This window comes from Emydura macquarii, unplaced genomic scaffold, assembly GCF_026122565.2.
Source record: "Emydura macquarii macquarii isolate MOO-44397 ecotype Brisbane River unplaced genomic scaffold, CSIRO-AGI_Emac_v2 contig_2636, whole genome shotgun sequence".
NCBI classification, from domain to species: domain Eukaryota; kingdom Metazoa; phylum Chordata; order Testudines; family Chelidae; genus Emydura; species Emydura macquarii.
The window spans coordinates 47,372,540-47,386,907 of record NW_027132773.1 but is presented as its reverse complement, the minus strand read 5'-3'; the positions used below and the strand labels follow the sequence as shown (position 1 = coordinate 47,386,907).

Here is a 14,368-nt window from a genome sequence, read left to right as displayed (position 1 = left end):
CAGTGCTCATCACTGTAGGATCCAGGCACCAAGAAAAGCAACAAAGGGAAACTGAGATGTTGGTTTCAGCTGCAAGTTCAACTCTCCCGCCACGCAGTACACATACCCGGACTCCCCAAGCCACAGATTTCAGGAAACAGATGTAAGGAATTAATACACATTGCAAGAAACTATTCAAAATAAAGTGGGCAATTAACACCCTCTGCAGTCATAGGACAACAGACAGCGAGGCTAGGTCTGCACTACAGCTTATGTCAGCATAACTTATGTCGCTCAGGGGTGTGAATAAGCCAGTCCCCTGAGCGACGTAAGTTACACCTACATAAGCACCGGTGTGGAAGCTCTCCCACCGACATAGCTACTGCCGCTCGTGGAGGTGGTTTTATTATGCCGATGGGAGAGCTCTCTCCCCGTCAGCGTAGAGCCTCTTCACCAGATGTGGGGCAGCTGGGCCGCTGCAGACAGCGCTGTTTATCTAGACAAGCCCTTAGTGGGTTACAGATTGTTGTAATGAGACATAAAACCAGTCTCTAACAATCTCTTCCCCCTTGTGTTTAGCTGTGGCACTCTGATTACCTTTCCCAGACCTGGAGAAGGGGGCTCGGTGAAGCTTGAAATCTTCTCTCTCTCACCAACAGGAGTTGGTCCAATAAAAGATCTTACCTCACCCTCCTTGTCTCTCTCAGCTCTCAGGGAAGTCTTACAAACTGTGCTTCTTTCTACTACCACAGGACATAGGCCCTGATCCTGCAACTGCATCTACATAGGCAGTGCCCTTCACTCATGCACAACACCGCTGAGGTCAACAGGGCTCTGCTGGGGCGCCTGGGTTGAGGTCTTACATTGTCCAAATCAACTTATGGTGGATTCTGACTCTGGAGGTTCCTGCAGGGCTCTTGGAATTTAGGCTCGTGTTTTAATTGCTTTACTGTGTCTGGAAAGAAAGGTGGATCCGGTACCTGAGATCTAGGCTACGGCTACACTGACGGCGGCAAAGTCGTTGCCATCAGATCGATTTCTCTGGATCGACTGAGCAGTCAGTGAAGACCTGCTCAGTCGATCCAGAAATCGACATACTAAGACCACCTTCGCAAGTGGCGTAGCGCTGCATCGAGAGGAACGCGGTTCCCGTCGGCGCAGTGCAGTAAAGACGGCGCGCAGAAGAGGAGCAGAGAAGTCGACGGGAGTTACGCACATTTTTTGTGTAACTCCCATCGACTGCCGCCGAATCTCAGAGGTAAGTGTAGACAGGGTCCTAAATTTAGACGATACACTCCATGCAGGTAATGGACCGGCCTCATTTCAAAAGCTGTAAGAGCTGTGCTGGCTCTGCTCCTGGCAAACAGAGGATGAGACCCAGGTACTTTTGTCTAAGCCCTGTGGTTCAGCAGTGCCAGCTTTCTAGTACAGTGGCTTACCTCACCGCCTCTCGAATGATCCACTCGGGCTGCATTCAGGTGTGAGCAAAGAAGGGCTCTGTAGCATGCAGTGAAGAGGTTTCCCTTGCTTTCCTCAGGTTCAGCTGCTGCATCAATGTCTGATGTACTTGGAGTGATTTCACAAATGACGTGAACGTGCCCAGGGAACACAGTAGGGTCGTGAGTTACATCAGCACAAAGGAAGGGCCCAATTACGGCATTTGGGCACAACCCATGCTACGGGTGTGTCTGCACTGCACCTGACAGCGTGTGTCCCAGCCCAGGCAGACCGGCATGTGCTACTGCTGCTCAAGGGAGCGGGTATCTATCCGGGCTGGGAGGTACGCTCCCATTTGCAGTGCAGACATACCTCAAGAGAAGCACAGGGAGACACAGAGCATCAGGATCCAAAGGGAGGCAGTACCTTCTCTCCTGTACCTCTTCCAGGGTGCAGCTCACTCCCTGCTGAGAGCAGCGCTGGAGGTGGGAGAGAATCCACGTCTCCACCTCCCTTTGGGACACTGTGTGCCCCCAGGAAAGCAGGAACGGAGTTGTCCTTGCACTCCACCGAGTGCAGAGATTCTGATTCTGCCTGCCCCAGCCATAAGGACCATGCCAACTGGGGAGGGCGCTTTGTGCTTGCTCCCCCACTGCACAGCCACAGGCATGACCTGGCCCCAAATGAACACGTTTTCCAGGAGACAGCCGTGGTGATGGCTAAGTGAGCAGTAGAAGCCCTGCAATGTAGGTAAGGACCTCAGGCCAATGGGAATGATGGACTATTATTATGAATTATTGGTATAGGACCAACACACCCAGAGGTGAGATCCAGACACACAGCAAATCCCCAGAGAGCTCACATTCAAGCAGGTGCTTACTATCTACACCCACCATGCTGGCTCTATAGAAAGCCTTCAGTATAGCTAAGACCCATGGGTCAATGGGCGTAGAGCCGAGACCCTCAGAACACAGAAGGCCCATGGGAATTCCACACCTGGACAGAGTGGTAGAGGGGCCCTTCTTAGCGCAGTTTGATGGCTATTTGGTGAGCTCTGTGCAGTTCCCATCCACCGCCACACCTGACACTGCTGTGTGGCCAAGCCCTGTCTAAGCAAAGAGACTGAACTTCCTTTGGGCTCCCTAGAGCTTGCACCGTCCCGGCCTGTCCCCTCACTTAAAAGAGCAACTTGCTTTTTCTAGGCCTGTTATTCCACCATCTTTCAAATGCACTAAAATTCAACACATTTTCAAACAAACTAAGACCCGAGCGAGGCAGGAAGTCAGACAGGGAAGGCCCCGGGAGGGAGTCTTGCAGACAGAGAGGGTTATTTTTGTCTTCAGATGACAGTAGGTCTGAATGTGCAAAGTAATGGTTTCAGGAGAGGTCAGACTGAAATAGATCGACCCAGATTTCTAGGCTTCCCTTCTCTCCCTTCCCCGCTTTCTGTCATTAAGCTGCCTCCTCCTCCAAAAAAAACCCCAGCAGCATAAGCTTTTCCTGGCAATATTCCCAAAGGACGGTCCCTAGGCACCAAAGCGCATTGCTTACAGAGCCTGTCGCTGGAGCAGCCTGTGGGCTGAGTAAGAATTTCGAACAGTGGCCTCTTTGGAGAGCAGAGCTTTGCACAGTTACCACTGGGCTAGGTTCATGGGGCCCTGCCCCTCCCCCACCCCTGCAGAGTTCCCACCACAGCTTCATAGATGCAGACAATCCCAGAGCTGTTCTGTCGGTCCCGGGGCTTAGGGCCCGATCCTGCACCCACTGATGTCAATGAGACCTTTGCCACCGAGTTCAGCAGGAGGAGGATGGGTCCATTAGTTAGCAACCCTGCCAAACACTGTATTCTTTGTGTGAGGGTGCCGGAGTGGGGGCGAGGAGGGAGAAACCCGGACCTTCCTACCAGGAACCCTCATCCTTATTCCTGCCTGGGATCTAGGAAACCCTGAAGAAACATGTCAGCATGAGGCAGGTTGATTGTTTGTTTTTTTAATTAAAAAAAAAACAAAAACCACAGCGGGAAGTTTTTGAGATGTTGCTAGATGGATTCAAATCACAGCCAAGGGCATCGTTGAAAAACCCCCCTGGGCAACGTCCAAAAACCACATAGGCCTCATCTCTAACAGGCTTTGCAATCGTTAGCTCTTGGGGTGTTTCAAAAGCAGCCAGGATTTGGAGTCAGGAGCCAGGATTTCCCACACCTAATTGAAAGCAAGGAACCCCTTTGCCCCTGCAATGGATACAGACGAATGGCATTTTGGTTGGTATGGCCCAGCCACCCCCTGGTTTCCATCTGCCTTTGGGGAATGCAGCGGGGCGGTCGCACCAGAGCATCCAACTTCGATGCAAAGCTGCATTACTTGTATTGTGGTCCCACCGGGAGGCCCCGGCCAAGGTCGGGACCTCACTCTGCTAGGTGCTGCAAGCAAGAGGTGGCCCCGGCCACAGAGAGCTTACAACACCCAAACTGACAAGGCAGACAAAGAGTGGGAGGAAGGACGGTTACTCTCTCCATTTCACAGGGGGAAGAACTGAGGCACAGAGACCTCATTGTCATGTCGAAAGCTGCGTCAGCGGCAGGATTTGAACCCAGATCTCCAGAATCCCAAGCCAGTGCCTTAAACTTAAACACACACACACACAAAAACCCCTCTCTCTCGGCCATATTACTTAACATGGCTTCTACATTTGCACAGGGGAGACTTAACTATATGGGTGCCCCCAGAGTCAGGGGGTTTACAGCTAAGTCATTGCTCTGCTCACACGAAATCTGAGCAACCGACCGTGAGCCTACTGAGACCAAAAGGATTGTTGCTATTAAGGATTAGGACAGGGCTAGTGGAGCACGCTGTTGGAAACTGGAGCCAAAAGCCTGTGTAACTTTTCTTATTGAGCAAGTTCCTTGCCTGCTTGGAGCACTGGGACAAGAATAATACCCTTGTTCTCAGAGCCCAACCCCTCTCTCCTTTCCCCAAGTGCTGCTCCCTCACTGGCAGATGGGAGGCGACTCACTAGGGATGATTTCTGCCAGCGGAGAGGTGGGGTGGACAGAGAATAATTCCAGACAAGGGCCCAGCCTGCCGGCGATTTCCAGACTAGAGACACCCACCAGGGCCCCCCTCACAGCCTCTTAGAACAACCAGCTTCCAAGCAGGGCTTTCCGGGATCAGCTCGAGTTTCCAAAGCGGCACAGTTGCAATGGGGGTGAAGGGTGAGTGTGTGTGAGGGAGCCCCAGGGGAGAAACTAAGGCTAATCGACACTTAAAACTCACAGCGACACAGCTGTCCCAAGCTGTAAGAGCGCTTGTGCAGCTGAGAGAGCTCTCCTGCCGACAGAATAAAACCATCTAACTGAGCGGCGGTAGCTATGTGGGTGGAGAGCACCTCCCACCGACAGAGCGCTGCCCACACGAGCGCACATGCCGGCAAAACGTATGTCGCTCAGGGGGCTGTTTTTTTAATACCCCCGAGCGACAAAAGTTTTGCTGGCATACGTGCTAGTGGAGACAAGGTCGAGGTCTCCTCATGGATGGCCCTGGTCCCCAAGACCCACGTAGGTCCCTGGGAATCTACAGGTTTAGGCCTTGTCAATGTTGTAAGCTGTGTCGCTGCAGGTTTTAAGTGTAGACCAGCCCTTAGTGATCCAGCCCCCTGACGCTCTGAGCATGTATTACACCAGGGCTTTCAAGTTAATCAGATGACTCAGAGCTGCTCCCTCTTCTCTTTTACCAGACAATGTTCTTGGACACAGGAGGAGAAAGCGATTGTGTGATCTGGGGGCAGCACTTGAGATGAGTTTATGCATCTGAGTTCTGAGCTGGGAAGCTGCTTATCTACCTCACACTCATTTCTGCGCAAGGGCTAGTTTTGTTTTCAGTAACTAATGACAACAGGCTGGTGTTTTTTCAATAGTCCGCAAGGCCAGATTATTTCTGGCACAAAAACATTTCACCATGTACGGGTTTTACCTCACCCCTTCCTGCCCCCCCACCCCAATGGCTAGGCAAGCAGTTCCTGATTCATTCAATTTAGCTACCAGGACACCCTCTTCTGGTGGATTCCTCTCACTACAACAGCAGGGGTAACCTGCACAATCACTCATTTATATTTTTTATGCAAAAGAAGAACTTTTTTTTAAAACACTCACTGGTTTATATATATATATATATATTTATCAGTTTCAACCTCCTGTTTGCCTCTGTCACAATTTGATTCAATTTATTTTCAGGTGGGTTTTTTTTTTTTTTTTTTACGTCTTACTGTTTCTGTGGCAGGGAAACTGTCAAGTAGGCTAGTTTAGGCCATACAAATTTAGATATAGCGAGAAAAAGAAAGGTGGGGGATAGATGAGATAGAAGATTGAAGTGTGGGAGTTGGGGACTGAGGTGGAAATTAAATGTCACAGTGGAAATATTTTTAAATTTTTCTTTTTCAGTCCAAGATGTTTTGCTTTGGATGTGAACACTCTGACACTGTCTGGGAAACTGAAACAGCAGCATCTTCAAAGCACTTTACAAACAGAATTGTTTAGCATCCCAGCACTCTTGTGAGAGGCACTAGGACAGATATAAAAGGAATGGATGTGCTGTAAGATCTAGCACTATCTAGATTAGATGTAGGTATGTGTGATCAAGTACTACCCCTATTTTACAGCTGTCAGGAAGAAGGCAGAGGGGCAAGAGGACTTGTTCATGGCTACAGAGACAGTCATTGTCAAAGCGATTACAACTCAAGTGCAATTCTTGACATCCAATCACCTGTTCAAGCCCTCGTCTGTCTTGTATGGTCTGTGCTCAGGGAATCTAGGTAGATCTAGTCTGCTGCAGACTTCCTATGTGACCTGGGGCCAGTTACTCAATCTCTCTGTTCCTCAGTTCCCCACCTGTAAATTGAAGATGTTGATCTATGTCTGAGATAATTAATATCAATAAAGCATTATGGAAATGCAATGGTCACTATTTGTTCCAACACCAGGGACCATGGAGAGCTAAAAGCATGAGTCTCCAAACGCTGAACGAAAGATCCAGGCTCATCAAGCCAAAAGCTGCAACACACCCATATCCTCTGGGGATCAGGCACAGAGGGGGATGTGTAACAAGTGCCGACCGGCGAGTCACACCAGGGCAAGTACAGCAGAACCTCAGAGTTACAACACCTCGGGAATGGAGGTTATTCGTAACACTGAAATGTTCGTAACTCTGAACAAAACGTTACGGTTGTTCTTTCAAAAGTTAACAAATGAACATAGACTTAATACAGCTTTGAAACTTTATTACGCAGAAGAAAAATGCTGCTTTTAACCATCTTAATTTAAATGAAACCAGTGCTGAAACAGTTTCCTTACCTTGTCAATTTTTTTAAAACTTTCCCCTTTATTTTTGTAGTAGTTTACATTTAACTCTGCACTGTACTGTATTTCCTTTTTTTTTTTGGTCTCTGCTGCTGCCTGACTCTGTACTTCCAGTTCCAAATGAGGTATATGGTCAGTTCTTAACTCTGGTGTTTGTAACTTTGAGGGTCTACTGTAGAGATGGTGTGCTTTTGGTTCTGTATTGAGGGTGTCCTCTGTGTGGGGAAAGCTAGTCAGCTGCCCCACTCTCAGGAACCCACAGAGGACTCCACAGGAGGGGAGATGGTGGGCTAAGGCCGCAGCGTGCAGGCCAGGCAGCGTATGTGCCACCATCACCCCACTGGCCATACAGAGCTCACAACCGAAATGTGAGCACTGTATATGATGTACCTGAATTCAATTTGGGCTAGTGTTACTCTTTAAAGGGGCTCTTTTGTTCCCCAGGACTCACGGCTTGATTCACCTTTCAGGCTGATGTAACTCCATTCAAGGAAGTTACTTACTATTTTCCACCTGTAAGGGAGAGGATAATCAAGCCTTCAGTTTACGACAGATCCTGTAGCAACCTGTATGGAACATGCAGGGAGGAGCACGGACCGCAGGAGGGAAGAGGATTTTGGAGGAGGCACCAGGAACAGAAGTCAGTCTGTGTGCACACACCTAAAACGCTACCTGCAGCTGCAGCGCCTCTGTAACTGTCCCCTGAATAAAGCGCTAGTGAAGTTTTACAAGCATGGAGTCCTCTCTTGTTATTGCCCAGCATGCGGTACACGAAACAGATAAAACAAAGAGCAGACCATAGATAAAAGATCACAGATGAGGGTGCTCTGGAAAGGGCTGGCAGATGGCATAAGCATGGTGAGACAATCCATAAGAGGCAGAGTAAATAGACCAGGAGACTCTTGGAAGGCTAGTAACGCAAGGTCACCCCCATCCAGCCTCTTTTATTCACATGAGCTCTCTTATTTCACTAGAATGCTGTGAGCATTTTATTTCATTACAACCTGAATCAGCAGCAGTAGATGCGAATTATCTACAGCAGCATCCCTACTTATGTGGGCAGATGGAAAACCCCATGTCCAGATGAAGTACCCCAGTTTTTTTGAATCCACCCTTAATTCAAAGGGGTCCTTACCTTGTAAATACAGGACTTTGCATTCAAGAAAAACAACTCGATGGTGGCATTATCCTTCAAATAAGATATGCTCTCAATGTAGAACCTGAAAAGGAAAGGGACAGGGAGATGAGCTCCACAGGAAACATACAATTAGACTTTGATTACATGAAAAATGTGATTGATCAATAAAGATATGTGGACTATAAAAATAAAGGAAGTTCCTTTTGTTTATAATGAGGATTCTGTGGTTTGGTGAGAGATTTGTGTGTCCTTTAAGACCTGATCATTTTGCATAACTCTATGTATAAATTCTGACCATGCTGAAAGGAAAAGAATTACCAGGTGGATTATTTGTTTTATTTCAGTGTTGGATTTATATCTGTCTATATTTATATCTGTCTAACTTTCCCCTGCAGTCTTGGTTGGTATATCTTTTTCACTCCCTGCCCTAAGATGCTGGGTAGCATTGCTGGGTGCTATGAAGAAATGGCTGCATTCTAATCCAGAAGTGGTCACAGTTTAGTGAGGGATGAAATGATCCTTGAATATACATTAGAAACTTGTTTAGCCACATCCCTTCTGTTAAAAAAACAAAAAACAAAACACACTCTGAAACAGATTTTGTTTGCGTACATGGAGTTCTACTTTCTATTGTTTTGGGGCCTGAGTTCTGTACTACTGAAATCCACAACAGCTTTTCCATTGACTTTAATGGACACAGGATCTGGCCCCTAATTAGCTGCGTGAAATAAATGCAAGATGCCATCAGAATCTAAAGCTGACTATTACTTTTGTCTAATTATATTTGCACCGTGTCTGCTTCTAACATTACTATAGGGAGAGAAAAAATATATACTCTGGACTCAAAGAATGATTAAAGCATATTCTGTATGTATTCTATATTTTCACAGAAAGGAAAAAAAATCAAATCATACTTCTGTCCACTCTAGCTCAGACTGATTTTTAATTTGCAGTACAATGGCAGACACAACCCCTATCTAAACTACACTCCAAACACCATCAGAGGCAACCATAACTGGGAAAGTGCCAGGGAAGTGCTGTCTGTATAATCAGGCGCTAGCAGAAAAAGAAAGACCTTTTGAAAATCCAACCATAAATTCAGTCCTGGTCTAAACTGCTCCAACTTCAGTGAAATCTTAAACCCCGACCCTCCCAGTTGAGCTGTACCTGTGAGGAGCCCCACTGAAGTCTATGGGGCTCCATGCAAGGTTCTACCCATGGTAAGCAGTTAGCATGATTGGTGGCCTTAATTTGTAAACTTTGTATGTGCTTGTACACGCCAGTCTAATCTGGCACAGTGGGGCTCTGGCCTTGACTAGGGTGATGGGTGCCACTGCAAGATACACATTCAGTAACAGTAATCTGCAATCCCGAATCGCCTCTGAAGACCCTTCAAAACTGCTTCTCTCTTGCCTTGTCGAACAAATTGTTTTATACGCTGGGCTAGGTTCTGAAAAGAGACTGCATAAAACAGGCATCTTCTGACTGCATGCATGCTCTCTGCATGCATCTGGAGTCCCAGCTGCTGAAATCACTGACAAAATGATTGGTGCTGCTGGCGCTGAAGAGCCAATACACCAATGAAATGGAGACCTAATCTACCCTCACACATCACGAGCAACAATGCCAGCTAAGTGCTGACTGCGTGATCTTTATTACTGGTGATGAGGTAGGACTTGTTTTTCAGCTCCCAAGCGGAGATTGTATGTAGCACTACCAGTTAGCAAAGACCTTTTTATTGTTTGCTCAATAAATTAGAGCCTCCTGCTCAACACTAGGGGGAAGTATTGCATTTCTTAAAGCAGCAATGATGCTTCCTAAGGCTTTCTATGTGGGCATAAAAAAACCCTTTCTGTGAACAAGTGAGTCCCTGCATGAGCTCGCATATGATACTTTAAATGCACAAAGAAAACCCAGTTCTCAAGTGACTTGCATGGTATAATGTATGCTGGGAAGGTGCTGGAGCAGATGCACAATACAGACAATACAATACATGTGCATAGGCTGCTAGTTTTATTTTTTTTTAAAAAGATCTGTGCAGAGAACTCTTGCAGCATTTGCTCTGGGGTGTGCCCAGAAAACCAGAAATGCAGATCATTCCCTTGAATTCACAGCCAGCAGTGGAACAATTCGATAGGAGGGAAAAGGCACTTTCATTTTTTTGTGCACATTGTTATGAACCCTTCTTCCACCATCAATATTTCCAAATACACTGAAGGAGAATACATTTGTTTACAATGAGTCTGACCAAATATCTCAGCTGAAGAAGAGAGGAAGAATGGCCCCGTGGTTAAAGCATTGAACTAAAACTCAGGGTCTGGATTCAGTTCCTGACTCTGCAACAGGCTTCCTGTATGACTCTGAGCAACTCACCCTCTTTCTCTCTGTGCTTCTGGTCCCAGTCTGTAGAACAGGGATTATATTGCTTCTTTTCCCAACCTTTGTCTCCTGTCTATTTAGATTGTAATGTCTTCCGGGCAAGGACTGTCTTTTACTATGTGTTCATCTATTCATCCATGTTAAGTCAGAAGGGAACACGCAGACCATTTAGTTGGACTTCCTGCGTGACACAGGCCAGAGAATATCACCCAGTATCCCCTGTATCAAGCCCATAACTTCTGATGAACCTTGAGCACAGGTTTTAAAAAGGCATATCTTTTTGCACAGAGTCTCACACAGCTGGGCCCCCATTGCAGTTGGAGATCTACATGCTACTGTAATATAACCAATAAATAATACTGCATCAAACAGCGAATTCCAGTGTTTCAACTTGTAGCCAGTAAGTTTTTCAAGGAGAGTGTAGTTCCCCACTCTTACAGCAGAAGGCATGAAATCACCAAAAGGTTTTTGGGGGGGTTTTGACTTCACAATGTAGATGAAAAAGATCAAGTGAATTACAATCCTGTTTCTCCCTGTCCCCATCCCCTTGTCACATAATTCGCCAAGTATATTTTATAAGCATTAATTAAATGGACCAGTGAACACTGCATAGTGTAATGAACACACAGAGCTTGTCTTGACTGCTACCTTTCAGTGGCAGGAAGATTATAGTAAGTGTTGTAATAGATACTGGAGAATCTGTGAATCCACTACATCTGAACATTTGAACAGCACTAAAATCTGTTAGTTGGCAGTGCACGTCTGGCTCTGATCAGACCATGCTCACGTTAAAGGTTAGCAACTCGCTCTTAGACAGCAGAGGCTCAGCCATGCCATGTAGTGATCAATGGCAATTCATATCTCCACCTTTCTGCTATAGTGTTTGTTCCAAGCAACTACAGAATCTCAGATCTTCAGCGGATGGAAATCGGCATAGCTGCATGGACTTTTATGCAGATTTACAAAAGCTGAGGATGGGAAGGCAGGGGTGAGAAGACAGTCAAAGGCACAAGTAGCAGCTAGGTGCCTAACTCCCATTTACTTTCAAGAGGAGTTAGACGCCTAACTGGCATGTGTGCCTTTGAAAATCTTGCCCCCTGTTCCATTGTCATTAAGGTGCCTGATTCTGAAAGGGGTTGAATGTCTCCTGAGAGAGCCCCAAGTCCCCAGTCTCCATTTCTTCTGATTATTTAGCGGATCCTCTTCTCAATATCATGTGAAAACCCAGGGCTGTGTGTGTGAGTTTCAGACGAGTGCAAGGTGCTTGCGTGACAGCCCTGGTGGCTAAAGTTCTATGTCCATGTAGCAGGTACAGCACAGGCAGCAATCTTCCCATCCAACGAGGCTCAGCGCATGCAGGGAACACCTCCAGGACTGGGAGGGAAGTTCTGCCCTTGTGCCCACCTAATTCGGGGCCTTTTTGCCACTGAGAGGGCCAATGAGTGCCAGCCGCAGAGGTGTCTCGACGTCACAGAACCCACGTTGGGTTTGGCAACCTATCAGCTGGGGCCGGATTAACGCAGGCGCTTTAGGGGCTGCAGCGCAGGGCCTCGGGCCTCGGGCGGCCCCGCAAAAATAAATCTGTGCCCCTTCTCCCCCCTGCCCCTCTGCCACGTGACGTGGGCCCAGCGCCTTGGCCAGGAGCTGCTCCCGGCCCCAAGCAGTGCCGCGTGGCGGTCGCGCCCTCCCTCACAACCCTGCGCCTTCCCCCCCACACATGACGTGGGCCCAATGCCCTGGCCAGGAGCCGTTCACGGCCCCAAGCAGGGCCGCACAGCGGCCGTTCCCCCCTCCCGGCCCTGCCCCTCACCCACGTGATGTGGGCCCAGCGTGACTGTGAGTGCCACTCAAAATCATCTCGCGTGCCACAGGTTGCCGACCCCTGTTCTACATGTTTTAAGACTGAAATGTAACCACAGAACAGCTTTATGTTAATTAAAAGGCAAGTTTAATATAGCGTTAATAGCCTCCATGCCATAATTGTGATCATTTTGTTTTAAATTAGGAAAAAGACTTGTATACAGGGGCCCCACAAAATCTAATAGCCCAGGGCCCACAGGAGAGTTAATCCACCCCTGCTATCAGCAAAAGGCTCTATCAGCTCAAACTATGTGCTGTCTAGTCACCTACTGTTCAACGGAATGTATTATTCCCAGTGTTTGAGATCAGTGTCTATAACAAGATCTGTATTTCTTTCCTAGCAATTTAGGTAGAATTGCCAGACGGTAATAAAGCTTTGCCATGGTAAACGTGTCCGGGATATAAATTCAAATACGGAGGAACTTAACTGGGCATGAGCACACACATTATTTAATATGTGTGTGTCTCTGTCTGCCCAAAGGTAACGTGTTTAATAATAACACTTCCCTACTTCTCCTGGTTGTTGTGAAGCTTAACTCATGCTTATGCACAGAGGTGATCAAAAAAGCTTTTGGAATGAAACTTGGCTTTCTGACAAAAATGGCACAAAAGTTTCCTTTTTTGTCAAAGTTTTTAATTTGCAAAAAAATTTCAAAAGAACATTTTTATAAAATGTTTGGTAGTTTTCAAAAACTTTCAAAGATACTCTTTTCGCTTTGGTGGGGAAAAATAACACACTCATTTTTAAATTTTTTTCTTCCCTCTTTATTTTTTGTATTCAGTGGGGGAGGAGGAGAAGAGTGTGTGCATTTTCCCCCCACTGAAGCAAACAAACAAACAAACAAAACAAACATTAAAAAATTGAAAAATGATTGTGAAAAGTTCCAAACAAAAGAATATTTTTTTAGTTTCTTTCTACATTTTTCACGCTGTATACTTACCTTTTTTCAATCAGCTCCGTTGTGCAGTATATTCAGCTCCTAGGATGGAAAACAATGGACGAGAGCAAAACAGGCCCTTCTGGCCTTAAAGTCTATGACTATTTCTATTCTCAGTGGGATGCAGTACAGAGCTTTCCAAGAAGCAGAGACGCTTAGGTTTATCAACAAAGTAATGGATAAAACTGAATTCAGTGTCCATAACACTGAACGTGGAGAGCTACCTGTTTGCTTCAGTGACCTTTGGATCTGACCTATAGTCTCTCTGCCATGTCATTTAAAAATTCAGTGGTTAATATAGCAAGTATGGGACAATATTCTCTCTGCAAAAATAAATGATGTGTATGTGCACATCGGATATAGATGTTGTTACATCCAGCATCTTGTGGTAAATGATTATCTTAGACAGCTCGAACTGCTGTGCTGCTTTTATGTTCAAACCCCATGTGCTAATGTTCATGGATGCACACTTTAAGCGTTGACATTTAAAGCACGCAGTGTTCCTTGGGAGAGAAAATAAAGCAAAGATGACCCTGCTGCAGATCTGCTAAGTAATCAGCCTGAAACATATATGAAGATCCAAGGCTGTGAGAGCCCCTTCCATCTCCCCTTTGTGGTGGAACCCTCCACATCAATTTCAACACTGAACACCTCCTTCCTAAGAGGGCTGGGAAAGTGGGGCCTCACCCCTTACCTGGTATTATTCTCATTCTATTCCAGATACCAGCTATCAAAGCTAATGGGCAATTTAGTCTGTGGCAGACAGGGCTCAGGAAGAGGGAGCCTTGTCTGCTTTCATTTCCTTACATGGGGGCTGCAACATTTAGCGTTACTCTGAAGGTGAACGCAATCTTACCTAGAGAAGGATTTGAGCCTAGAAAGCTGGGGCTATTATTTGACCAGAGCTAACGTCTTTTCCCCTCCCTCTCTTCTTCCTGTATCACATGCTGCCAAGCCGCTGCACGTTTTCCACACTTACACCATCTTTGGAGCACTGACAAAAATGTATCTAGTGGCTGGAGCAGACCCCGTTGGGAACTGGGAGCTTTGGGTCCCAGCTGTCTTACTGATGTGTGGGGTGGCTTGGAAAGCTCTCTCTGTGCTACAGTTTAACCGTCTGTAAAATGGGGAGATTAATACTAATTGACCGGCAGGGGCCTAAATCGTGAGGTCTGATTCCTTAGGGCTAGACACCCAACTGCAAGCTGTTTAGGAGGAACCCCACTGGCTTCAGTGAGCTATATCCACATCTTCCCCTCACCCTATGGAAGTGTGTGTGTGGGGGGA

At 46.7% G+C, this 14,368-nt stretch overlaps 1 protein-coding gene across 1 annotated transcript in view; it reads right to left on the bottom strand.

Moving 5' to 3' along the window:
* The window catches only part of FRMD4A (FERM domain containing 4A), a 239,649-nt gene that overhangs the window by 89,243 nt on the left and 136,038 nt on the right, over positions 1–14,368 (bottom strand). The window contains exon 5 of the mRNA XM_067564578.1: positions 7,902–7,986. Coding sequence (XP_067420679.1) covers positions 7,902–7,986 — 85 coding nt within the window. The remainder of the gene's footprint in view (positions 1–7,901; positions 7,987–14,368) is intronic.